At 48.9% G+C, this 27223-nt stretch overlaps 2 protein-coding genes and 1 long non-coding RNA gene across 4 annotated transcripts in view; 2 read left to right on the top strand and 1 right to left on the bottom strand.

Annotated features, from left to right (window-relative positions):
- GIT2 (GIT ArfGAP 2) overlaps nucleotides 1–7144 on the top strand; it is a 62057-nt gene extending 54913 nt beyond the window's left edge. Inside the window, exon 23 of the transcript XR_003436687.1 lies at nucleotides 6780–7144. The gene's annotated coding sequence lies outside the window, so the exon portion shown is untranslated. The remainder of the gene's footprint in view (nucleotides 1–6779) is intronic.
- On the bottom strand, nucleotides 1981–17609 carry TCHP (trichoplein keratin filament binding). 2 transcript variants are annotated; one of them, XM_027124536.1, is made up of 14 exons: nucleotides 17469–17609; nucleotides 15953–16146; nucleotides 14741–14951; nucleotides 14075–14131; nucleotides 12633–12701; nucleotides 11570–11743; nucleotides 10621–10733; nucleotides 10370–10436; nucleotides 9091–9263; nucleotides 8163–8244; nucleotides 6597–6782; nucleotides 5871–6014; nucleotides 4765–4828; nucleotides 1981–2170 (listed from the first exon to the last, which is right to left on the bottom strand). In XM_027124536.1, the coding sequence occupies exons 2-13, from the start codon at nucleotides 16144–16146 to the stop codon at nucleotides 4796–4798; spliced, it is 1503 nt and encodes a 500-aa protein (XP_026980337.1). In that variant the 5' UTR covers nucleotides 17469–17609; the 3' UTR covers nucleotides 1981–2170; nucleotides 4765–4795. The 2 variants fall into 2 exon arrangements, with proteins under 2 accessions (XP_026980337.1, XP_026980336.1); XM_027124535.1 differs by lacking the exon at nucleotides 1981–2170 and having other exon boundaries at nucleotides 4108–4828.
- Nucleotides 17610–17682: 73 nt separating this feature from the next.
- LOC113629769 (uncharacterized) lies at nucleotides 17683–20935 on the top strand. Its single transcript, XR_003436688.1, has 4 exons — nucleotides 17683–17809; nucleotides 18636–18693; nucleotides 20223–20349; nucleotides 20888–20935. It is a non-coding gene; the product is annotated as an uncharacterized LOC113629769 (long non-coding RNA).
- The last annotated feature ends 6288 nt before the right edge of the window (nucleotides 20936–27223 follow it).

The raw sequence follows: 27223 nt of genomic DNA, 5'->3' as shown, positions 1-27223 counted from the left end.
ATTCACTGTATAATACCCCAAACTCAAACAGCCTCCTCGTGTTGGACATATAGGTTATCAGTTTTTGCTATTCTAACTAATGCTGTGAGGAACATCTTTGTTCCAGTCTGATTGTTACTTATGTTCCTGGGCTAGGGGGCAGCTTGGTGCATTTAGGGAGGGCTCCTGGAGGGCTAGCCACTGTGGGGCCTGGTAGGCCAGGGGAGGATTTGGGTCTTGGTCCTAAATGCAGAGGGACACCATTGAAGACAGTGGAAGATTTTCATTTCAGGTGTGTGTTTGTAAAAGATCTGCAGGATGGAGAGAAAAGTGAGGTGGATGGGTGACTTCAGGCAGAAGTCAGTGGTAGGGATGAAAGATAGATGGTGGTGAGAGGGAGCAAACTGGATGGACTCAGCGATTTCAGGTCAAAGTAGCAGGACTCAGTGCCCTGGGGTATGGCTCCTGCAGCGGGCAGGTGGATGGTGATGCCATTCACTTATCTGAGAACGCCACAGGAGGGCCAGATGGCTGTTGCTGTTTTTTCGTTTAATGATGGGAGTTTAGGAGAGATCTTTTGATTATTCTTGTTGTGCTGAATTTGAGGCATCTTTGGGACATATAGTGGAGATGTCAGAGCGCTAGCAGATATAGGAGTCAGGACCAGAGATACAGATCCAGGAGTTATCGATGTGTACATGGCACTGGATGCCAGGGACCTGGCTCACATCATGTAGGAAGGGCCTGTGTGCTGCCTGGGCCTGACAGGCTGGCAGAGGCCAAAGCAACTCTGCACAGGTGCCCAAAGAACCCCGCTTGTATCGTCAAGAATGTGTATGGTAACTGTAAGCCAGGCTGTTCAGTTTGTCTCAGGAGTGACAAGTCAGCAGCATGAATGACAGTGCCACACGGCTTGGTTAATCGCACACATGGGGAACTCTCAACACGGCAATGTTCTCTACCATAATTGTTTCTGCATAGAAATGGAGGATTGGGTGTTTAGGGGGAAAAAAATGAGCAAAAGAGAAGTCTTTTAGGTCAGCTAATAACCAAAATGAGAGAAAGAGTGCCAAAGCCCTACAAGGACAGTGTCACAACATAAAACAAGGCTTTCCCATCATCATCACTGTAAGGCTGAAATAGTTCTTCTAGCTATCTAGCCAGAGATAATCTTGAATGTGTGCAACATAAGTTATGTGTCCATATGTTTATAGAAACACTATTTTTATTATTTACTTTCTGGCCTTGCCACATGGCATGTGGGATCTTAGTTCCCCGACCAGGGAGTGAACCTGTGCCCCCTGCACTGGAAGCACTGAGTCTTAGCCACTGGACTGCCAGGGAAGTCCAAGAAACACCATTTTTAAAAGAAAAAAATTAGAAGCCAAATGAGAATGAATAAATAATAATACCATCATTAATACCATTTATATTAGCACCCCAAAAATGAAATACTTATGTATAAAGTCTTAATAAAAAATTAACTTAAAAAATCACATGCTGGGCTTCTCTGGTGGCGCAGTGGTTGAGAGTCTGCCTGCCGATGCAGGGGACGCGGGTTCGTGCCCCAGTCTGGGAAGATCCCACATGCCGCGGAGCGGCTGGGCCCATGAGCCATGGCCGCTGAGCCTGTGCGTCCGGAGCCTGTGCTCCGCAACAGGAGAGGCCACAACAGTGAGAGGCCCGTGTACCACAAAAAAAAAAAAAAAAAAAAAATCACATGCTTATATCCTTTGAGGTAGATTTTTTTTTCTACCTTTTAGAACTTCTGAGTGATCATAACATTAAGTCAGAAAGTAAAAAACCCTCTAAAATGAAGACATGACAATGTCAAACTCCATAAAATAAAATTCCAGGTAGCTTCACGGCTGAAGTTCGGCAAGGTCAGCAGGCACTGCTGACGTTAATGCTTTTGAAGGCATTATAATGATGCTTTATATTTTATGAAGACTGAAAACTACCTAAAAACCCAGATTGTGAAAAAATATTCATTATATTCATAAGGAAATGTGGATATACTGAATATATTTATGGCACACATGGTTCCTTCAGTCCCACGAGTTACAACTGGCTCTGTGCCCGCCAGTGACTCCTGCTTATCCATGCACTTGTTTGATTCCTGTGCCTGTTCTTGTTCAGCTTTTTAACTTCCCCAGGCCTCACAGAGCATCCACCCTAAACAGGATATGTGCTGAGGGAGCAAAAAGAGTGAGAATCGTTTACACACAGAACATGTTAGGAATGGCTTCAACACCATCTGTTCTAAAGGAATTGAACCTTGTAGAAGAATCTGCTATAGAATGTCTATAAATTATTAATTTTACAGTCAGTAGAAAAAGGTGCTTAAAACAATAAAACCAATATATGTGTACGTATATAACTACAACACAATCAATAGATAAGAGCTAAGAAGAGTATGTGCTATTCCAGAAACAGTAAGACAGTGGAATCTCTAAATCTGGAAACAAAGATTGAGGCCTAGTTTAGAATGGAAACAGTTAAATATATTAGTGTGTAGAACCAATATAATGTAATCTTTAATGCTAATAAGATTCCTGCCAGGCTTCAAAAACAAAAAACTCAAAGAAATAAGAAATATTCAGTAAACCTACAAGCCATGCAGCATGGCCAAAAAAACAAAAAGACAGATAATCTGGGGGAATTCCCTGGTGGTCCAGTGATTAGGATTCTGGGCTTTCACTGAGGGCCCAGGTTCAATCCCTGGTCGGGGAACTAAGATCCCACAAGCCGCGTGGCGTGGCGGAAAAAAAAAAATTCTGTCCACATCGATTCTGTCCTGGAGCTTGGACAATGTATGACTGCTAATAATTCCCTGTAGCCTACTTAGGAGAGGCTCCAATGGAAATGAGAGACAATACCACTTTCACAAGAAAAATGAATATAACCTAGAAAATGTGACCATAGAAAATATTCAAACCTGTAAGAGATGTGGATTAAATCAGTAAAAACCTATCATTCTGGGCTTCCCTGGTGGCGCAGTGGTTGAGAGTCCGCCTGCCGATGCAGGAGACGCGGGTTCGTGCCCCAGTCCGGGAAGATCCCACATGCCGCGGAGCGGCTAGGCCCGTGAGCCATGGCCACTGAGCCTGCGCGTCCGGAGCCTGTGCTCCGCAGCAGGAGAGGCCACAACGGTGAGAGGCCCGCGTACCACAAAAAAACAAACAAAAACAAAAAAACCTATCATTCTATACAACCCACTTTGCAGCAATTAATAAAAGCAACAATGACAAAGCTTGGAAGCAATGCTGTCAAACCAGAACTTTATTTCACAACTAATGAACACCTGAAAGAAGGGAAGTAAATATGAGCACACATAATGACAGTGGTGCTCAGGGGATCATATCCAAAGAAATGTAAGACAAGAAAGTGAAAAACAGATTAAGGATACAGTTCGCAGCTCAATTTGTTTTTACAGCACAATGGAAGTGAAAGGCAATGCAGCCCTTAGACTCGGGATTTTTTAATAAACTGTTTTAATAACCTGGAACCCAGCCCTGTAATTAGCTGTAATTTACTGAGATATGGAATCTTGAACACAATGTAATGAAAACTGAAACCTCAGAGGAGGAACATGAAAAAAAATACAAGTCATAAAAATACGATTATTGCTGCAAGGAACTTACAGCTATTTATAGAGATAAATCTAGGACTATGTCACATTGATAGAACAGTGGGAAGACAGATTTTTGGCCGATCTGTGGTTGAGTCTGATTTCGTTTTTTCAGGTTCAGTGCCCCTTCCTCTGGGCACATAAATCCCAGAAGCCTGCATATAGCTGAGCCCTTCCCAAGACACTAGAGGTCCAAGGTGTCATGCCAAAAGGTTAGCCAACCAGGTGACCTTCTGAGGTCCCCTTTTTTTTTTCTCTTTTTTTTGCGGTACGCGGGCCTCTCACTGTTGTGGCCTCTCCCGTTGCGGAGCACAGGCTCCGGACGCACAGGCTCAGCGGCCATGGCTCACGGGCCTAGCCGCTCTGCTGCATGTGGGATCTTCCCGGACCAGGGCATGAACCCCTGTCCCCTGCATCGGCAGGCAGACTCTCAACCACTGCGCCACCAGGGAAGCCCCTCTGAGGTCCCTTTTTGAGGCTCAGTTACATACACATTGGGATCATCGCCCCCTGCCCCCACGCAATGCTCTATGGAAATTCTACCAAAATGCTTCTTTAAGGAGGAAAGACTCATTTATCACCACCTTTTTAGAAAGCATCCATGGATGACATCAGACTGTCTCAGGGTTCATAGTTCTTTTCTTCCATAAAACAAGATGTGATCCTTTTGGGACAACTAAATTAATAAATCCTGAAATTAATAAACTGTACCAAGACCCACAAATTTGTTTTCAATAGAAGAGTTAAATTTAAATGGCAATTTTAAAAACTGAAAAATTTCTCTATCTCTAGCTGGAGTCCTCACTGGAGGTTGACAATTAGGGGTGAGACAACAGGAAACCATGTATCCTGTCATGGAACACAACGTGTAACTCTGAGCATTGACTTAGAATCTACATTATTTATCAACATATTACAAGACTGTGACAGCACTGTCAATGTGTTAACTATGAAGCCCCTTTCTAGGATAAGGAAGGCAGGAAAGGGCCTCCTGCTGCATGCTGCAAATCCATCACAGCTTAAAGTCTGGCCAGACCCTCTCTCTGTTTAACTGTGGAACTGAACAGGCTCGCTGAACTATTTTACAGTGACCCAAACGCTGGAACAGAACACGTAAAACGGTCTGGCGGCTGCATGTCAGAGGCCTCACCAGCCTTGCTCTCTGTGCTTACAGTATCAACAGAGTCAGTTCCAAGCGATTCTGGGATGTCCATAAGGCTGTGAAGAGAAAGAAAACATAAGACTGATTAGGTCAGCAGTCTTTGGAGCGCTGGAAATTAATCTCATTTTAAGAAACAGCTACAAGCACAGTATAAATGGCTATTTTCATTTAGAGCTGAGAAGTCTTTAACCCTAGGCCCTAAATGAGGCCCTCTTTTTTTTTTAAGTACCAGCCCTAAGTAACATTTCACGTGGCTCTTTGAGACCTCGATCTGAGACACTCACTGATCCATGATGGAGTAAGTTTAGAAAATGCTGTTCCCTGCGCCTTGAGATCCCTGGCCAGTTAGGACACTGACGTTCTGCAGCAGGTGTGGTACCTGCTCTGTTTCATCAGCTTCCCAGAGTTTCTGACCACAGAGGAGCTGGCCTCTCTGTTAGAACGCCAGAGTGGCCCTGTTAAAGGAGGGACAAAGGCGACACGCCTGCTGAGCCCTCAGTCAGTTCCTGGGTGCTTTAGTCATCAGCTCCCTTGAAGCAGGGGTGACAGCCTCTGCTTGTCTGTGATCCCCCAATGCCCCGCATCGGGGGTCACTCAAGTAGTTCGTGAGGCAGGGAAAGAAGGAAGGAGAGGATTAGATGACAGGGATGGGTAACCGCAGGTGCCGAGGGCAGGAGAGGAAGGGAAACAAGCCCCTGGTCACCCTGGTCAGCTGGGCTCTGCTGTCTGGACAGTTAGGACCCAGCACCACTGCGCCTTCACCTCTCACCAGCCACGGCAAAGCTCTTCTTGGATTGTTCTCTATCCCGAACAGGGTGGCCAGGCACGCAGCTCAGCAGTCAGGACCTCAGTCCTTGGGCAGCGGCCCAAGCCAGAGCAAAGTTGCCACAAGGGCTGTTTGAGGTCCAATGAAGGACTGAAACAGACGCTGTGTCAAGGTTCCCTACCAGTCGAGAAAGGAAGAAACACACGAGAAGAGGAGCAAGGAAGAATCTGAGCTGCTGGGAAGCAGCCCTGCGCCCTGGGCTGTAAGCCAGTCTGGGAGAGCAGGGCCAGGCTGAGCAGCACAGCAGTAGCGCCGTCCGCTGCGCTCCCTACCTTGGGCCGGTAGCCCTGCTCGGTCATCATCTTCGCCTCCTGCTGCAGCAGGGCGTCTGTGAGCTGCTCTGCCTGCCTCGCCTCTTCTTCCTCCTCCTCTTCCTGCTGGTCCGCTTCCCACGCCTGCAGCTGGCGCTCTGCAACCTGGCCACCGAGAGCAAAGTCACCCGGGACGGGCCACAGGGCAGAACCCTGCCTCTGATCCAGAGGGAGAGGCTCAGGTCCCCCCACTGGAGCATCAGCGCTCAGCACTAGTGGTGGCAGTGCCCTCATGGGAAGGACATTCATGGTACTGAATGGTACCATGGTACTGGAGAGGTTATGTGTGTGGTAAAATGCACCTTGTAAAAAGCTCTGGACGTAGCCACGTGTTGGGAAGATCCTTCTGTGTTAACTATTAGGTACTGAATTGAATAAAAAGAGACTTGTGGCCAGTGAGCCAGGTGCTTGCAGATGCAGCCAGGAAAGAGGCAAGGAACAGTAACAGCAGCCTTGTTCCCACAGGAGACAGAGGACCCGGAGCGGGGCTGGAGCTACAACCAGGAGGGTCAGGGTTCCAGTGGGAAATGAAAAGGGATGCTCTGAGCTCCCAAACGTGGGCTTCCCGGACAAGGTCCAGGCCAGGCTGTGGAAATAAGTCAAGGGTCCCTGAACCCCGTGCCATGATGGTGCAGGAACCTCAGCAGGGCCTGCTGCCCGTGCGTTCATCCCAGGGCTCAGCCCCACCTGGGCTTCCAGCTCCTGCTTCCTGGCCGATTTCAGTTCTTCGCTCTCCTTTTTCTCACGATGAGCTGACTCTCTGGCCTCCTCAAGATCTCGAATAAGTTGCTCTCTGTGTCTCAGGGATTCCTCTTGCTCCCGTCGGTTTTGTTCAATCTTTTCCTGTATTTGTTTTTGTCTTCCTGTCAGAACCTATCCTCAGCGGAAAGGAAGAGGGAAGATTTTGGTTAGACTTTAACAGATGCCTGTTCTACCAGCCATGGACAGTCTGCAGCTGCAGCTACATGGAGACCAGACCCAGCCTAACCCTCAGCCTCAGGCCCAAATACACCAAGAGGAAGGCAAGCCCAGACTACGGGATCGGTCCAAACAATCGGCCACATTTCCCACGCGTCCCCATCGCACACAGAGTGCACGTGGACTGTGCGCATGGAGACAGCCGAGCACCAAAGAGATCAAAGCAGGCAGCGATGGAGCTCCGTCCCCAGGGCACAGACACATAGCAACAAGGTGACTCTCACTCCCTATCAGTGAGTTCTAGAAAAAGTAAGAAATCACAAGCCACGTAGATGGCCAGAGGCAGAGTCTGGGTCATCCCACCAACCTTGTGGATTTAAATTTACTGCTCAAAGCAGCAGAAACCTGCTGTGTTTGATTCTTGGCGAGAGCAGGATTATGTCCACATGATGGTCAGGACTTGGGAACCAGGAACAGCAGGAAGCCACCTGCCATACCCAACAGTCATGCTCTCTGGGGGGGGACATGTAAAGTGGCCACAAAGAGGAGGAACATTTTAAATGGGGGAAAAAAAATAAAAAGATGCTGGAGAGTATCTGGTATTCACAAAAGTGAAAAAGCACCAGTTGAGACCGGATTTCCCATGGGTTCTAAAATGTAGCATGCTGGCATGCACAGAATATAATTTCCATTTTAAACCACTTTAAGATAACTTCCAATATATGGATAATAAAGACCTTTTTTCCCCCAAAAGATTTCCTTTGAATTGGTGTGTGTCTTATAATGCACTAGTTATATATGACAAATAAAACAGTCATGTTCCTTAGTCTACTTCTGGTTTTGCACTCCAAGAAAAAAATCCTAAATGTGGAAAAGGCTTCTGCACCAAGATGTTCACCGCAGTAATATATAACAGCTCAAAATCAGAAAAAAAATGGATCCACAAAAGGAAACGGAAAAACAAACTACTGTATCCCCACAAGATATATTACACAGCCATCAAAATGACATTTACAAAGAAGATATAATAGTATAATAAAATGATTGAAATCAAATAGCTCAGTATAGTATGTAGAAAAAACATTATCCATAGAAACAGAAGTGTAGAAGGAAATAAATAGTGGCTGTGTAGATGATGTAGATGGTGACTGTTTTTTTACTTTTTACTTTTCTGTACTGAATTTTTTCCTAGTAAGCGTATATTACTTTTATAATGATATTGAAAGTCCACTGAAAATGCCCAGAGGGGACTCTGTTCCCAGAACATTTGGCAGGGTCAGCACGTGGTCACCAACCCGACACCCGCCCGGCCACCTGCGCCCACTCCCGGATTACCTCGCTCATCAGCCGGTCTCGAGCACTCCTCTCGCGGGCCCACTCTGCCTCTCTCTTTTCCCACATTTCCTTAGCCTCCTCCCTAGGGAGACACAGAGAGGATGACAGCTGGATCCTTACCACCACCGGTGGTAGAAGAGAACCAACAGGGCTCCAAGGCACCAGGTAGCACACACCTTCTGTGCAGCCGACCTCCAAATAAACTTCCAGCAGATTACAGGGAAGGACAACTTCACAGAAAGTATTACTATCGTAAGCACTTTAAGTTCCCTTTTTTAACACTCCATCTCCTTACAAAAAGCACTGGTGAAGACATGCATCCAGGACATTTAAACACTGAAGTGAATGAAACCATTGGGGCTGGAGAAGAGGAGGGGCATGCCAGTGCCTGAGCTCTGTCACCATGTTCCTGCGGTCACTCTAGCTCGCCCTGTGGCCTGGGGCAAGTGAGTGACTGCCTCGACTCCCCGTGACCCAAGTACCCTGTGACCCCAGCACTGGGCTGGATGTCAGGATTAAACAGGAGGAGGACCGTAAAGCACTTAGCACAGTGTCTGGCACACGGTAAGTGCTCAGTAAGTGTTACTTGTTATTCCAGTACTTCAATCTACCAGATTAAGTTTTAGGATCCAGACCCATTCATATAGACCTAAGAAGCATTCAATGTCTCCATAATTTATAACCATTTCCTTTCAAGTTTCTAAGATCTCAGATGAACAGATCCTTACTCTAAACCCTAACGGCTTCCACCTTAAATAACCCGAGGGAAACACCCCACAAGCCAGGTCCACTAGCAAAGATGTGCTCCTCACGAATGATGGACAGAGGAACAAGGATGGGAGTTTCATCTACAGCAGACAACCCTCACAGCGACCTGCTGACCTGCGGGGATCGAGGTGCAAGTAGAGGCCGGGATGCCACCTCTCACCTCAACAGCATCTGCAGCTCCGCCTCCCGCGCCCTCTCCAGTTGCAGCTGCTCCTCGATGACCCGCTTCATCCAGGCCACATCGGCCTGGGCCTGCTCCCTCCGGGCCAGGTGCACACGCTGGGTCTCGTCCTCCTCCTTCAGCAGCGCCTGCAGGATGCGCCTGTCTGCCTCCTAGAGGAAGGACGAGGAAGCGCAGTGGGCACGGTGCCCAGCCCTGCAGTAGCAACAGCCTCAGCTCTGCCAGCCCCTCGGCACTGAAAGCAGGCGTTCTGGGAAGACATGGGCTGTTTCCAGAGCAGGCAGGGTGTGATCACGTAGGGATGATTTAGACGCCACAGAGGCCCAGGAGCTTTTCTCTGCCCACAGGGAGAGACCCTCTGCCACCACACGCTCATCTCTGCCCTCGGACACAGCTGGTAGCACAGCTTTTTAGAACACAATTTGCCAGCAATTCCACTTCACAGGATATAAGCTACAGAGACACAAATGCACAGAGATATATGCACAAAGTGCTCACTGCAGCTGTTCCGTAAGAGGAAAGCGACTGGGGTGGGAAAGCAACTCTCCTGTCTGGTCTCAGTGAGGGAGCCCATCAAAATACTTGCAAGGAATACCGAGCAGCTAGTCAAAAAGAACAAGCTCAGTCTAAGAACACTGGTCTGGAAGCCTGAGGTGTACTCTTAGGTACTATGCTGTGCAATGCCACTTCAAGTACATTTAAAAATGAAACTGAAAACCCCCCAAACTCACCACTTCCCTGTATGTGTGTGTATGTAAATACAGTTGATTCCTGAACAACATGGGTTTGAACTGTGTGAGTCCACTTACAGATTTTTTTCAATAAATATACTAGTATTTTTATTTTACAGATCTTTAAATTAACTAAGTGTGGGAAAAGTGTTTGACTAGAGAGTACCGTAGGTAGACTGAAATGAACGAGGGTTTGAGTCCTGATTCTAACCAAACTGTTTTAGCTTCCTGCCCTTCAGTGGGTCATTTATCAATTCGTTTTTGAGGCAGAGAGAGCAGTACGTGGGTTTTCAACTCCGTGGGGGTCAGCACCCCTAACCCCCACGTGGTTCAGGGGTCAACTGCATATCTAGAAAGATGTACACCCAAACAGACACCTCTGGGAGGGGCAGGGATTGCGGGGGCTGCTGGTCAAGGGGGGATCTCACTTGGTGTTTTCTTATGAGAACGCACCCATTACTAAGCAATGGAAAACATGCTTTTCAAAAGAAAGTGAAAGAAACGCCAGGCTGTCCCTTCAGATTTACCAGTTCCTCTTGGATCTGCTGTGTACGTCTGTTGAGCTGCACGTTATACTGATGTCTCAAACAGCGTCTAGAAATGAGAAAATATGGGTTGCCTTCAGTGTTTCCTAAAGAATTAAGCAGAGGTTAGACAGCTGCTTTCTGCAGATTGTATCCCGTTCGGTTTCAGGGTTACCACTGCACGTCTGAGAAAGTGAGAGGCTCGCCCGCTTCGGAAAGGCAGGCAAGCGGTTGGGGGTCCTTCTCACACGCACCCCAGCTCCGCCTTCTGCCACAAGGCTGCCATCTGCTTCCGCTCTTCCTCCAGCCTCTCCAGCTCCCAGCGCTGCTTCAGCAGATTCTCCTGCTCCTTCTTTAGTTTGGTGGCCTATGGGTACAAGATGGTAAGCCCAGGTAAGTGCATGAGAATCAGAGTTCCTTCATCCCTCAGCAGACACGACGCAACAAGGGTGGCCTGGCCACCTGGTGCCAGGATCCCCTTCCACCTCCGGGGCTCTGAGCCCCTTGGCCCAGCTCACTCATTCATCTTGCTGGGCCTTCCCAACCCTGCCAACAAGGATGAACCCCTGCCCCGTGCTCCCACAGGGCCCTGCACTTTCCAAGCCTATTGTAACTAAACATCTGTCTCCCTGACCCGATACAGCTCCCAGCTGTATCCCTAGCAGCCAGCCCAGTGCTCGGCACTTAGAATACATAGTGGGCACAAAGGATCTAGTTCTTGAATCATTCTGGCCTGGGGAAGGGGGGAGTGCTCCCCTCGCCTGCATGAGAAGATCTAGCCCCTCAGAGCAACTGTGCACAGTATTCTCAAAACAGCTTCCAGGACCAAAGATCCTCATGGTTTATGCCTTGAGACCCCCCAACTGCTAGTCTCCCGCGAGAGCTGTGTGCTGGATCATCAGACTAAGTCAAGTCTACTAAGAGCACTTGAAATCCAAGTACTCGGGAGGCTCTCAGACAGCAGGCCTCTCTACACACGTCGGAGGGGACGCGTGTTATCTCCTGACGGTTGACACTCTAGAATCTGGGCACAGAAAGAACCACAGGTGGGAGCACATGTCAGAAGGAGAGCCCAGCGTTGTTTCCCTTCTTAGAATCGCCCCCCTGGATATGGTCTCTGTTTAGCGCAGCTTTTTAAACGCCCGTTTCCTAACAAGAAGGAGCTGCGAGCAAGGAGGCCCTGGCGCCGGGGCTTGCCCTCACCTCCATCTCCTTCACCTTCAGCTCCTCCATCTGCTGGCGCAGCGCGTCTGCCTGCAGTTTACCCTCCAGTTGCCTCCTCTCCTCTTCTGCTTTCATCCGTTCCAGTGCTTCCCGTCGGGCCGTTTCATATTCATTTTCATACCGTTTTTCCTTTTCCTCTTCGGCGGCTTCTTGCTGCATGGAGCCAAAGGGACCTGGGGGTGAGTATCTGTAGCATGGAGCTGGCAAAGACCCAGCTCCCCACCACCGGTCAGCAGGCCTCAGGGCCCGTTCCTCATTCCAACACGTCTGTACCCGAGGAGGCCACGCACTTATCAGCTGTGTGGCCCACGCAAAGGTGCATCTTCCTGGGCTCGATTCTCACTGTGGGAACCACGGGAGTGGTGCTGCCCTCAGAGACGAAGCTGGGGAGGCTCTCAGCACAGTGCCTGGTACAGAGGAGGGGCTCAAGAACACCAGGGTTCCTTCCCCTCCACAAGTCAACAAAACACTTTCCAAAATGAACCCAGAGGTGAAGCAATGGGTCCACGGAGGTGTGGACTTTTATCCCCAGAGTTGCTGCTATAAACCAAGGTTGAGACTTATGACGTAAATCACATCAAAAGAGGGTGCTGCAACAGAAACAACCTTTAAGGATGCATGTTGCGTCTACCATCAACCAGCCCTGGACGCCTTGTCTTACTCTGCCCCTGGGAGTGATCACGTAGGATTCTTGTCTGCATAAGAGCAGCAAACGTTCAGTTTTAACATGTGTTAAGTAAACCGAGAAAAAGTCTATTCCTGTATTGGAGTCATTAACATTGAAAACAAGAAACAAATTCAAAGACATGGACACAGGGCTTCCCTGATGGCGCAGTGGTTGAGAGTCCGCCTGCCGATGCAGGGGACACGGGTTCGTGCCCTGGCCCGGGAAGATCCCACATGCCGCGGAGCGGCTGGGCCCGTGAGCCATGGCCGCTGAGCCTGTGCTCCGCCACGGGAGAGGCCACAACAGTGAGAGGCCCACGTACCGCAAAAAAAAAAAAAAAAAGACATGGAGACAGTCTCCCAACACATACCACACCTGTTTTTTTTCCTCTTTCTGTGTTTCCCAAGAGTTTATCACATGTTTCTTGTGAAGTTCCAATTCAATCTGAGGACGAGAAGGCAGAGAATAAACTTCCTAACTGATTCATTGGACACATATTCACTGCCGAGTACAGTGTCATGGCCTGGAATGTGGCCAGGTGTCTTATAAGTAAGTGCATGGTGACCCCAACATATACAGTCTGATTACAAGTCAATTAGAAAACCAAAGGACCAGTCAATTCTAAACCATGTCAAGAATTGGAGAAAAGTAACAAACTTTTCTTCCAGTACCCTTGGGGCTGAGCCGGAACAGGTCAGCAGACACTGAAATGGAAATCTAATCTCAAAGGCCACCCTGGTAGGTCTAAAGCCTGCCAGGCCCCAGGGCAGAAGCTGGATGAGGAACAGACTCAACCTTTGGCCTGGCTCCCCAGTACTCCCTCTGCAAAAGAGCAGCTGTAAAAACAAGCACTACCTGTATCAATAGATGCAACAAATTTAGGGTAATTAATAAGAGATTTGGGTTTAAACAATCTTTTGGATCAGAAAATGAATTGTATCACTGTCCAAAAGCTTTTGTTTGGGAAATTGTTTATAAAAGTTTTAAATTTCTTCCTCAGCTCACACATGTAAACCTTTGCAACTAACTTGAATGTTCTGAATAAACATCTGAGTACATGACTTTGGAGGAGCCACTGAAATCTACAAATGGCTGGGGAGAGGAGTCCTCCCGGGTTTAGTGCTAACCGCACAGCACTGCAGAGCAGCCAGACGCTCTAGTACTTGTGACTGGCAATTTCTACATGAAGTTATGAGCACACAAGTGAACACACCAAGTGGATACACAAACTATACACTGAAACTAATTAATTATATCCTTCATGGGATTCTCTCCCTCTAGCCCAATCTCTGCTGAGTGATGTCACCCCAGCCAAGACGCCCCACTCTCTCCTTGCCCCGAAGCCTGTGGATTTGTCCCCCTTTCTCCTGCCACCCCAGTTCTGACCTTTACCATTACTTGCCTGGGCTGCGGCAGCAACCCCTCAATTGACATCACCCCTTCCCCCCCACCTCGACATTACTGCCAAAGCTGCTGCTCCCCAAAATGCAGCTGGGACCCTGTTGCACCCCTGCTTAAAATCACGCAGGCGCTCCCCAGCACTTCCAGGGGAAGACCGTATGAGGCCGTCCAAGGTGGCCCCTTCTGCCTACACAGCCTCTGCCCTTGGGGTCCCCCCTCCCTATCAGACGTCCCAACCTCACAGCCACTTGTAGCTGTTAACCGAATGACCCAGATCTTCTGTGTGGGGCTTCTTTTCAAGGTGGCTGGAGTGATCTCTGTTTCACCCCAGCACAAGATGCAAGCTTAGAAACAAGACGGGAAACATGACTTCATCTACTTAGGCAAATCAACAGAAGGATCTCCTTGGTTTTCACCTCTCGAAGTTTGGGGTTGTTCTTTTTCCAGTGTTCATGCAAAAGCTGTTCAGCAATCTGTCAAGAAAACACAAAGAGGGAAGCCTGATGTCACTTTTCCAATCTGTCCACATTTTGGATAACCCACAATAGAAGTCAGCTCAGGCTAAGAGCTCCTCCACTAGCACCCGGCACTGTGCCTGCCCTTCAGACCTCCCACATGCCTCACACCCACGGCGCTGGGAGCCAGACACCTGATTGGAAGCACACAGTGCTGACAAATGACTCTTATAATGGTGTCAAAAGGGGGCCCAAATCTGATGCTACAGATGGGTCCTAGATACTAAAGATCTGTTTCAAAATATACAACAGGCTTAAAAACAGAGTTCTGGGGCTCACCATCGCACACGACTACTTTGGAAGATAAAATATACCACTCCCAGCCCTTTGTGGGACCAGAGAACTAGAATAAAGAAAAAGGACTCAGATGTAATGATTAAGGGGCCAAAGAGAATAGAGATGACTCATGGAAAACACACATAAAGAACAACTCAGAGTAAGCACTTTTCCCGACTGGCTCTGGAGTGAAGTGTGGTCTTAACAGGTCAGAGCCCCCGAGGGGACCCCACGTGGCATCACTGACAGGCTGGGGACTCCCGCTCTGCAGCCTCCTAAAAAGCTACTTACCAGTTTCCTTTGCTCCTCTCGGGCTGACTTCAGATTCCTGTGCTGCTCCCGGATTCTTCTTTCCCTCAAGTTCATGCTCAGCCTCAGCTCCTCCAGTTCTCTGGCCAGCAGGTCCTGCTCCTCCGCCAGAAGCTGCCTGAGTCTCTGCCGTCGGGCCTCCAGACGCTTCCTCCCCTCCTCCTTCATCTTCTCCCGCTGGTAGGCGTACATGCTGGGTAAGAAGGAGCCACCATCAACCAGATGTGCTACAGCCGCACAGGGAACACGTGGCTGGTTGTGTGGGTGACAGAGGCTGAGGCAGACAGAATGTGGTGACCCGGGAAGGTTTCTTCCAGCCAAAGTGAACAGAGGTGACAGAACCACTACGCATAATAGAATCTTGTTTTTGCAAGAAGAAAATGTATAATGGGCTTATATATGCGCGTGCTAACGGTACCAGCTAATATTATTTGAGCAGTTACCGTGTACCAGGTACTACATACCCGGACGGTCTTATATTAATCATCACATAAATCCTATAAAGTAGGTTCTGTTTTAGCCCCACTTCACTGATGAGGAAACTGAGCTCATTCATACAGCAAGTGACACAGTCAGGGTTTCTATCTAGGTCTGTCTGACTCCAAAACCTATGCTTTTTTTTTGCGGTACGCGGGCCTCTCACTGTTGTGGCCTCTCCCGTCGCGGAACACAGGCTCCGGACGCGCAGGCTCAGCGGCCATGGCTTACGGGCCCAGACGCTCCGCGGCACGTGGGATCTTCCTGGACCAGGGCACGAACCCGTGTCCCCTGCATCAGCAGGAGGACTCTCAACCACTGCGCCACCAGGGAAGCCCCTAAAACCTATGCTTTTAACTTCAATGTTTTTACATGCATTTCTACAGAAAATGGGTGTATATGTGTATATATATTTACACACAAACACAAATGGAGAAGAGTATGGGAGGATATGCACCAGACAGTTCATTGTGGTTCTCTCCTGGGGGTATGGGGTTACGAAGGAGACTTCCACATTCTACATACATTTCTCATTTTATCTTTTTCAGTGCGAATTCGTTACTTCACTGATGATCTTTCTTTCAATTTCCAGTTGGAAAGACATCACTGTGCAGGTAATCCATGCTGTCCAGCCACACTCCCCCAGGTCCTTAAGGTCACATCTCCTGACAGCAAGTGGCCCTCAACCCTAACTGATGGTGGTCACCACACAATTACCTCCTCTGGTAGGAGGCCTTGGAGCTCCATTCTGCCTGTTTGGAGCTGCAGATGTCAGACACCTTGAAGTAGCGGCTGTTCTGATCCCACTGCTGCCGAAGCTGGGCCTCCTGCTCCCGGCGTTGCTGTCGTGCAGCCTGCTGATCCGGGAGCCTCCGGCTGCACCAGGAGGAGGGCAGCGTGGGGAGTGCCATCTGAGGAGAACAGCAGTGGTAAGAGAATGAGCCTGCTGCAACCCCTCATCCCTTTAATGCGTGATCCTCACCCCTTGGCTGAACACTGGAATCGCCTGGTAGAGCCTGGGCCCCACGCCAGACTAGTTAAATCAAAAAGTCTTAGTGTAGGCCCCCAGGCACCAGTATTTTAAAAATGACTTGTCATCAGGACTGCAAATCATCTACTTAAATAAGCGTGGACTGCACTGGGCTGTGAGCCAGACATCATGAAGGGCACTGCAGACAGAGACAGAGAACCAGTCCTGGCAACGCTGGACAAGCACACTGGGGACTTCTATGCTCTGCCTAAGGTAACATAGATAATAATTTAAGGAATACTTGTGTGTGCCAAGCCCTTGACATATACGATCTTTTTCATTGTTACTATCGGCCCATTTTTTGGCAGGTGAGAAAACTTAAGTTCAAAGAGGTAAAATGACTTGCTCAAGATCACAAAACCAGGAAGTGGAGGAAATTTATAAAAGAGCTGGGATCCTAATTCATGTTAGTCTGAGATGAGTGCCCGGGCTCTGTAGACTGCAAGAGGCTGCCTGTTGGGACCAACATGCCCTGGCTTCGGCAACCCGCAGAGAGTGGCCCAATCCAGGTGTCACATCTGGAAGTGTTCTGGATTAGCATGGAGGGAGATCCGTCATCTTACGGATGGAGAAACCACCACCCAGAGAGAGGAATCAATTTGCATGGGTCAAGGAGTAATCTGGGGACACAGCTGGAAACTTGAAAGCAGAACCAGTCTCACTCCGGACACCTTTTCCCCTGGTCCAAAAGCTGCCCTATGTGCAAGGTCTACACAGTGCTTGGCTGTGACAATGCTTAAGGAGCTTCTGTTGAATAAGCACACTCAGAGTCCTCCGATCCCGAAGGAAAATGATCTGCGTCTATGGGCCGAGGTTAGCCTGAGGCTGCCAGTTTATGATCTGTCTTCAGACTGTGGCAGGCTTGACAAACTGTTTTCCTTGCCCTGTGAGCCGCCCGCGGATAGATCTTTGCACCAGGAGTCAGAAAACTTAAGATTCCGGTCCCGGATCTGCCACCAACAAGCTGGGCTGCTCCCTGAAAAAGTCGCATCCCTCTGTAACAAAAGCGGTTACAGAGGAAAGTGTCGGACCCAGAGCGCGCGGGAAGCAGAGTGAGAACGGGAAGCCGAACCCCCGGGCTCCCTGCGATCGCGTCCGGCGACGGCGGGCGCGCTTCCCGCCAGCGCGGAACCGACTGCAGCGGGGCTCTGAGGGTCCCGGCCTCAAAGCCGGCCCCCGGCCGAGCCCAAACCCCCGACTTACGTTTCTCTGCGCCCCGGAATTTTCGAAGGCTGTCCCGGCCCGAGCTGCAGCATGTCCCAACCGAGCCCGGCCCAGCCCGCTGCAACCCTTCCGGGCAGAGCTGCACCTACGCCGGCCGTTTCCCTGCTCGTTGCCGGGGCAACGGGTCGGCGACGGAGCGCCGCGAGGGCCAAGCCTCCTGCAGCGCGATTACTAGACGCGCAGAGAGGAAAAAGAAGGCTGTGTTTTTCTCTGGTGCCCCCGCGTGATGGGCGGGAGCTCAATCGCAAACGTCGCTAGTCCTAGAAACAGGCAAGGAAAGAGGAAAAGAATCCATTCACTACACCAAATTCAGGATAAAGGTGAGGATGGGGGGAAATCAGAGGGATATGATAGGGGAGGTGATTATAAGCCAGTGGTTCTCAAACCTGGCTGCGCATGAGAATCATCTCGGGAGCTCTTAAAAATCCAGATGTCCAAACCAAACTCCAGACAAATCCCATCAAGCTCCCTGAGGGTATCAGTGGTTGTCTAAGCCCCCCAGGTGCTTTCGACGTGCAGCCAGCTCGCAGAACCGCTGGCGTCAGTAGGGACGAGTTATTGGTAACTTTCTATTGTCTTAGGATAGTGGTGGGTTCAAGTCTGTTCATTCTCTTAGTGTGTTTTATAATTCGCAAGTGTTACGTGTATTATCTTATGTATCAACTATTCCGTTAAAAAAATGAAAACATCCGCTCTTTGATTCATGCTCTTTTCATTTTCCCATTCTTGTCTTCATTTACTCTCTCCTTCATTCCTTCCTCCCTTTATTCCATTCTCTGTTTTCCTGGATGCAGCATAATGTCCGGTTGAACAGTGTGGCCTCTGCTGCAACCTCCACCACGCTAGTCATGTGGTCTTGGACAGGTCATTTCATCACTCTGTGCCTCAGTGTCCTCGTCTGTGAAATGAGAATGTTAAAGTAATTGAAAAAGGAGGCCGTGAGACTGGGGAGGCCCTGATGCCTCTGTAGCCTATGCAAGCCAACCTAAACCGAGGCCAGAGCCAATGCACTTGAATCCGAGAAAATGAAACTTACCAATCACCAACAGCCAGCTAGGCGTTCCCAAACAAGGCAACCCCTTAAGCAATAGCCAATCAAATGATTTCCTTGCTTTCACATCTTCTTTCTAAAAACCTCTCTCCTAGATTCTGCCAGTGGAGCGCTCCCGACCACCTTTTCTTTGGTGCTGCCTGATTCAAATCAGTAAGTCTTGAAAATTTTACTGTGCCTCAGTTTAGCTTTTAAAAAGAATACCATCGGGGCTGCTTTCTAGGGTTGCCCTTGTGAGAGGAAATGAAGGTTTAAATGGAGAGGGCCAAACAGCAGAGCACCTCAGGTGAGCTCAGGTGAGCATCTCAGGTGAGCACTGTCTCTCACATCCCCCTTTACTCAGGTGAGCACTGTCTCTTACATCCCCCTTTACTTGACACATATTTACTCAGCATCTGCCCTGCCTCATGCGTGAGATTCCCTAGGGTCAGCCTCCGATTGGTCCCAACCCCTTTGGCCAAGGTCATGGCCACTCTTCCATATTGTGTCCCCAGTGGAGAAGGGAAGCAGCCACCCACTCTGATCAACCCAGCCAGAGCTGCCCACACAACAAAAGAGCCCAATAAATAAATACTTGTTGATGGGCCTCCTTGAGTGTGGTAGGAACTTTAGAAACATGTGAATTGTGTTGTGGGAGACTTGCCTTCAGGTCCTGATTTTGTGCCTCTTGGGCAAGGGCCTTCCACTCTCTGGGCCTCAGTTGCCTCATCTGTATAATAGCCTTAAAGGAGCAAACAAGCTCCACTACTGGGATCAAGGGCCTAGGGCTTGACTGGCCTGGTCCTGGAAGCCTGAGGCCCCAGGCCATAGCCTCTGGGCCTCTTCTTCTGGGATGGCACTTGCCCAAGGAACCACAGCTTGTAGGTGGTAGAGCCAGGACTTGAACCCAGCTCTGTCTGATTCCAGGTCCTGAACACTCTGAAGCACCGAGAGGGTAGGGATCATTACCTTCCCTGCTGTGGCTCCAGTGCCTGGCACAATGGAGGCACTTAATAAATATTCGTTGAGAATGAATGAGTAGATTCCCCCCAACTTGAGTCCCTTCTTTTTCTCCAAAAGAAAAAGGGAAAGATGGTATTGAAAGACAACAAAAAGAAAAACATAAAGGGACTAACATTGTTTGAATACCTACCATGTGTCAGATGCTTTTAGATGTAGTTTCTTGTTTAAGCTTCCCTCTAACATGTGAGGTTCCTGCCTGCATTTTGCAGATGAGGAAGCTGAGACTGAGATCTCAAGCAACTCTCTTGAGGTCACACGGCAAGGACGACAAGAGTCAGGATTTACACCCAACCTCCAGAGCTTGTAAATCTCTTTTCAGTCTGCTTTTCCAGCAGCTTGTGACTTGTAGATGCAGCTCTTAAAAGAGGCCAGCAGATGTGGGCCAGCTGGGCCATATAAAGAGTTCAGCAATATTCAATATTTAGTGACAGTTTGATGACTACGGCCCACAGGGGACTAGGAGAGAAAGCCTTGGCAGGCAACCATCGAGGTGAACGCTGCACACACTGGGCCCTGGGCCAGCGCACCATTCCTTGGGGCTGTTCTTGGACTTGTCTTTGGGTGTCCTGGCATGGGAGGAGAAAACAGGAATGGGGAGGTGGCATGATGACACGGGAGCAGCTCCCTATTAGCTGAAACGTGACAGTGCTGGAGGCCATGCAATGCCCTCACTTAATCAGCAGGTGGCGATGCCAAGGCACATTTACCTACGCTGGGTTTTCACAGCGTTTCGACATCAACCACCCTGGTTTCTCTGCTGAGCTGGGCTCCCTACCCTCCCTAAGACAAGGATGCAGAAGCAGACAGGTGAGCTCAAAGACCCTGGGGCTATGGGGCTGCCTCTCAGAGCCCCAGTTTTGTGTTTTATTAGCACTCAATTGTTTGACTAGCACTGAATTATTTCGTATCTCTGAGCTTCAATTTTCTCACCTGTAAAATGGGGATAGTAGTGCTGGTTTGTTTAACAGCTGCCTCAACCCAGTGCTGGACACATGATTAGCACTTGACAAGTGATACCTGTTCGTGTTATAATTGCCTTAATGCCGACAGTTTTCTGCATAGCGCCTGCTCAAGTGCTGGGTTTAGTTCCCTTTCTCCTAAGGGAAAGAGCTGAGAAACTGTTACAGGCAGACCTTGGAGATATTGCAGGTTCAGTTCCAGACCCCCACAATAAAGCAAATACCACAATAAAATGAGTCACACAGATTTCTTAGTTTCCATGCATATGTAAGTTACATTTACACTATACTGTAGTCTATTAATTGTGCAACAGCATTATGTCTAAACAAACAATACACACACCTTAATTTAAAAATACTTTATTGGGGCTTCCCTGGTGGCGCAGTGGTTGAGAGTCCGCCTGCCAATTCAGGGGATGCGGGTTCATGCCCCGGTATGGGAAGACCCCACATGCCGCGGAGCGGCTGGGCCCGTGAGCCATGGCCGCTGAGCCTGTGCGTCCGGAGCCTGTGCTCCGCAACACGAGAGGCCACAACGGTGAGAGGCCCGCAAACCGCAGAAAAACCAAAAAAACAAAAAAACTTTATTGGGACTTCCGTGGTGGCGCAGTGGTTAAGAATCCGCCTGCCAATGCAGGGGACACGGGTTCGAGCCCTGGTCCGGGAAGATCCCATGTGCCACGGAGCAACTAAGCCCTTGTGCCACAACTACTGAGCCTGTGCTCTAGAGCCCGAGAGCCACAACTGCTGAGCCAACAAGTTACAACTACTGAAGCCCACACGCCTAGAGCCCGTGCTCCGCAACAAGAGAAGCCACCGCCATGAGAAGCCCACACACTGTGATGAAGTGTAGCCCCCGCTCGCCATAACTAAAGCTGGTGCGCAGCAAAGAAACCCAACACAGCCAAAAAATAAATAAATAAAATAAATACTTTATTGATAAAAAATGCCAACCATCATCTGAGCCTCAGCATGTCATGATCTTTTTGCAACACTCACATCAAAGATCACCGATCAGGGACTTCCCTGGCAGTCCAGTGGTTAAGACTGCACTTCCAATGCTGGGGGCGCGGGTTTGATCCCTAGTTGGGAACTAAGATCCCACATGCTTCGCCGAAGTGCGGCCAAAAAAAGAAACCCCGAGAAACAAAAAACAGATCACTGGTCACAGATGACCATAACAAATATAATAATAATGGAAAAGTTTGAAATATTGTGAGAATTACCAGTGTCTTGGTGACACAGAGACATGAAATGAGCAAAGTCTGTTGGAAAAATGACACCAACAGACTCACTTGACACAGGGTTGCCACAAACCTTCCATTTGTATAGAACACAGTATCTGTGAAGCGCAATAGAGTGAGATCTGCCTGTACTAATTTGCTCACCACCAGTTGATAAACACATAGCCATTCTCCCAGTTTCCCTGCTTGAGCTGCACACTGATTGGGGTGGGGTGTCTACTCCTCTCTGCGTGTGGTTCAGGAGTAAATCCTGATTTGTCTAAGTCAGCTATGATGGAGCCATGCCCTTGACTGGGCTGGCGGTGGGCTTGGGGCCCAGTCCTGCCCAATGACATTTAAGGGCACATCTCCTGGGGGTAGGGGTGGTTTTACTGGGTCTGTGGGAGACCTGTGGTACTGCTGCGGCCCTCCTCTCCGGGAGGAAGCCCCTGACACAGCTGACCATGACCTTCGCAGGGCAGGAACAGAAGAATCTGGTCCTTGATGGTGATGTCAAATATGGAATTAATCCACCAAGTGGGACCCCACCCCATAGCTTGGGATTCCTTTTTTTTTCTTTTAAGATTTTTCTTTTTACTAGTTTTTATGGTAAAACAGCATACAACCTGAGATCTACCCTCTTAAAACATCTTTACGTGTACAGTACAGAGTTGTTAATGGATACAGAAAACGTGATCTATACATACAATGAGATTCCTTTTTAGAAGGTAAAATAGAGTCTTGTTGCTTAAATAATTTTTCAGTCAGCAGGAAGTACTCCCATACACAGACTTGTCTAGAGCAGCATTGCTCAAAGTACAATTCTTTTTGTTTTAATACATGACTTTTTTGGGGGTAAAATACACATAAAAATCAACATTTTAACCATTTTTAAGTGTACAATTCAGTGGCATTAAGTATATTCATAATATTGTGCAACCATCTCAACGTGTGATTTTTTTTTTCTGTTTCAACTTTTTAATGTAAAAAGTCAGGTCATGGAATATAGATCATCATCATCGTCATTCTGCAGCACACATCACACTGTGGGTATGGATATTTCCGTGTGTTATTGGCAAGAGAAACCACAAGAAAACAAAATAACTCTTCAAACACTCCTTTCCCCAGGCAGGTTGGCAGTCAGCTGTGGCCCACATTCACAAGAGAATTCCAAAAGGATGCTGTTCTGGGCGGTATGTCAGGGGCATGGATTAACGTGGTTGTTTTAACTCTGATCTTTCAGCGCTCGGGCTGGTTTCCCACGGCTGAACTTCTGAAGACAGGCCTCACGACGTGCAAATGGCACACTTTCTAGAAAACAGGTGGTGTATGAGACCCTCGCTTTTAGGATCCAAGTGTAATTCTTGGACCATGACAACAGCTGGGGAAGGGATGTCAGAGGTTCTTCCCTAGCTCCCTCTGGGGGCTGAGGCCCCAAAACACATCTCTGTGACAAGTTCCCCCTGCTGGATCTGACGTCACCACAGCTGGAAAACCACCTGGGCCAGTGTGGTGGAGCTCACCCCATCCAAATTCCTCTGTTTACACGGGGGCTGAGGCCCAGAGATGGAGAGGTCATGCCCAAATGAGGTAAGTGGCAGAGCCAGTGTCTCTACTGAGAGCAGCTGGTGGCCTCAGCATGTGGAGGTGGAAACAGAAGCTGCAAAGAAGAGAAGACTTGGCCAGCAGCTGCTTAGCACTTACTGAACATCTACTGTCCTGTGTGACTTCCCCTTGTCCTCAGCGTCTCTAGGAATTATGGGTTATCACAACTCCACTTTTCAGATGGGGAAACTGAAGCTTAGTGTGGTTGGCCTGTATGGTGTAAGTCAGATCTCACCACCCCAGAGCCCATGCCGGTTCCATCCTGCTGGGCTGTCAGATCTGGGCACAGTCCACTGAGATGGGGCCTCAAGCCAGTCCTGTGTTTTCCATGCCTTTCCCAAACATGGGCACCCACTGGCCATGCCTGGATGGCAGAGAGCCTCCATTTCCTAAGTTCCTAAGTTCAAGGTGACTGGTGGATGGTGTTGGGCAGCTCCCTTCTGTGCTTAACCTTGAGGCTTCCTCAGCTCCCCCTCTCCTTCCACGTGAAGCCACACCATGAACAAGCCGCTGGACCTGGCACGGTCTGGGCCCTGGCCAATTCCACCAAGCACACTAGCCTTTTCTTTAAGTCTCACGGCCAGTGTTTCTGCTGTGCTGTTCCCTCTGCCTAGAAGGCTGTTTCCCCTTCTAACTTCTCCTCATCCTTCAGGTCTTGGTGTAAATGCCCCTTCCTCTGAGAAGCCCTCCCCCAACCCCGCTGACTGGATCAGGTCACCTGGCCTCAGAACACACTGGATTTTTCCTCCATAGTGTTCACTGCAGTGTTAAAGAAATAATTTAAAAAATTAACATCCTGCCCACACTAGACCGTGAACTTCATGAAAGCCAGGGACCTGGCTATCTGGTTCCTGCTGTGTGTCCCAGCCTCTGCTCTACTGCTTGGTACACAGTGGGTGCTTAATAAATACCTAGAGAGTGGGTGAATGAAACTATGGCAAGTGGGGCACTATGTCCTCATAGTCGGGGGGGAGTGGGGACATGGGCTAGAGGGCCACACCTCTGCTGGAGAGGTTTCCCGCGGAACCTGGACAGTGTGCACTATGGGTTCCTAAAAATTCAGTGCGACCTCTGTTGAGCAGGCACCTGGGATGTTCCCAGACTCCTCTATTGAGTTTCAGGAGCCTTTGTCCCCGAGAAAAGCTTTGCCACTCGTCCTGTCCACCGAGGTGTGCCTCCACTGCACACTCATTGGGACAGTAAAGTTACTGGCCTGGGTCCTGCAGCAAAGCCAGCTGCCAGGGGGCAGTAGGAGTGAGGGACACACCCCGAGAGCCACTAGTGGAATTAGGAGGTAGAAGGGACTTTTTTTTAATGGCCTCAGCTTAGCTTATTTATTTTATTTTTAAAATTTTTTTATTGGAGTATAGTTGATTTACAACGTTGTGTTAGTCAGGTGTACAGCAAAGTGAATCAGTGATACATATAGATATATCCACTCTTTTTTAGATTCTATTCCCATATAGGCCATTACAGAGTACTGAGTAGAGTTCCCTGTGCTATACAGCAGGTTCCTATTAGTTATCTATTTTATATATAGCAGTGTGTGTATGTCAATCCCAATCTTCCAATTTATCCCTCCCCCCGACCAAAGGGGGCTTTTGAAATCATCATGCTGGACCCATTCACTCAACACATGGGGAAACTGAGGCTCACAAAGGGAAGTAGAGTCTGGAAACCAGTCAACAAGAGTCAGGACCAGATCCTGGGTACCCTGAGAGGTGGGCCTGGGTGCTTTCACTCTACTTCCACCCAGAATTACTGAGAGCTGGGGAGGGCATTTCTAGAACCATCAACGTCCTCACCTTCAGCATCCCCATGTGACATATACCGAGTGCCAACCTGTGTCCCAGGTGGATCCTTAAATTCTTAGGTGCCATCTCCTTGAATATTCTCAGTACTTTGAAGGAGGGGCTATTAGGATACCCATTTCACAGATGAGGAAACCAAGGCTCAGAGAGATTATATTCTTTGCCCAAGGTCACACAGCTGGAAGTGGTAGAGCTACTAATAGCAATGGTACTTTGTTGTGACACTGTCTTTTGTCAGTGACATGGTTGGGTTTCCTTATAGCATTTTTTCCCCTGAGGCTGCCCCTATAGGTAGAAGATGAGGTGGCATTTCTCCCTTTACTCTGTTCTGTTTACATGCCCCAAATACTATGTTCATGCAGCAACTGAAAAAAAAGTTCAAATATTTAGCTGTAGTATGCGGTGCTGTTTTCCTGGGATGGCAGGGAGTGGGCCTGCTGGTGTGTGTCGCCTTTGCGTTAATTAGGGAGAAGCGGCAGACGGGCCCCGCGAAACAGCAAGGCGGGTTGGCATGGCAGCTCTTCACACCCAGGGGAGTTGGCTCAACAAAGCCAATTTGGCACATTTAATCCTGCTGAAAACCTGGCAGTTGGGGATGTGACATCACTGGAATCAATTACCCCCACAATTGCCAGTCCTGGGTAGAAATAACTCAAGAAATCGACTCGTAATAACCACGCCATTCATTGAGGGCTGCCTGCCTGCCAAGTCACCAACTGCCTGATTTACATTAACCCGTTAAACCCCACATGAGCCCTGAGAGGTAGTTACCATTATTACTATCCTCATTTTACACGTGGGATAACTGAGGCTCAGAGACGGGAAGTGTGGTAGGCTCAGTAATGGCCCTCAAAGAGATCAGGCGCTAATCCCTGGAGGCCCTCAATGTGACCTGATTTGGAAGAGGGGTCTTTGCAGATGTGACTAAGGACCTTGAGATGGAGAGATCATCCTGGATTATCTGAGTGGGCCCTAAATGCCATCACAGGCGTCATAAGAGAGAGACGGGGGACTTCCCTGGCGGTTCAGAGGTTAAGACTCCGCACTTCCACTGCAGGGGGCATGGGTTCAATCCCTGGTCAGGGAACTAAGATCCTGCAAGCCTTGTGGCGCGGCTAAAGGAAAAAAAAAGAAAGAAAAGGAAAAAAAGAGAGACAGAGAGAGACTTCACACAGAGGAGAAGGCCATGTGAAGCTAGAGACAGAGACTGGAGTGATGCAGCCACAAGCCAAGGGAACCTGGAGGCACCAGAAGCTGGAAGAGGCCAGAGACAGATTCTCCTCTAGAGCCCTCCGAGGGGGTGCAGTGCTGCCGACACCTTGATTTTGCCCCAGTGATACAGGTTTCAGCCTCCAGACTGTGGGAGCATAAATTTAGGTTGTTTTAAACCACCAGGTTTGTGATCATTTGTTACAGCAGCCACAGGAAACTCATACAGAAAATGACTTATCCACGGACAAATAGCTATAAAGTGGAGGTGTTGGGCTTGAAACATAGTAAGTGCTCAATAAATGTTACCTGTTATTATTATTATGACCAGGTGCACGTGGGGAGGCTGAGTTATAGGATGAAATGTCCAAAGGACCACCAACATGGTCTACTTTACCCATCCCAACAGACTCTGTTGGGAAGGGTCAGTCTGAGTAACCCGGATTTGCTGATTCAGTTTGGGAAGAAGCTATTAACACTGGGTGGAGTGGGTTCAGGAAAATGATGCAACTTTGTTGCATGAACACCTCACTCCCACTGAGTCAATGACAAGCACTAGGATTAACTCCACTGGCCAAGCTGGTCCCACAAATCGATTTCAGAGCAGGTGTGCAGCCAGTGGAGCAAGTGCGATGGCCCACAGAGGTGGCTCCTCTGTGTCTGGCAGCATTTCCCCCAGGACACTTTATTTGTTGTTGATTACAACTTCTGTCCTCTTTGGTTCAGAGTAAACACTCAACACATATGTACTGAGTGTGTGAAGTCTGCCCCATTACTGTAAGCTAAAGGTAGGGATTGATGGCCTATAGCTAAAGCCAGCTGGCTAAAGGTCTATGTGGCTCCTCCCCTTTTCCTCCCCTCCCCTCCCCTCCCC

This window comes from Aethalodelphis obliquidens, unplaced genomic scaffold (assembly GCF_003676395.1).
Source record: "Aethalodelphis obliquidens isolate GAN/ISIS:26980383/991018 unplaced genomic scaffold, ASM367639v1 scaffold28, whole genome shotgun sequence".
NCBI classification, from domain to species: Eukaryota; Metazoa; Chordata; class Mammalia; order Artiodactyla; family Delphinidae; genus Aethalodelphis; species Aethalodelphis obliquidens.
This window is presented reverse-complemented; position numbering and strand designations above follow the sequence as displayed.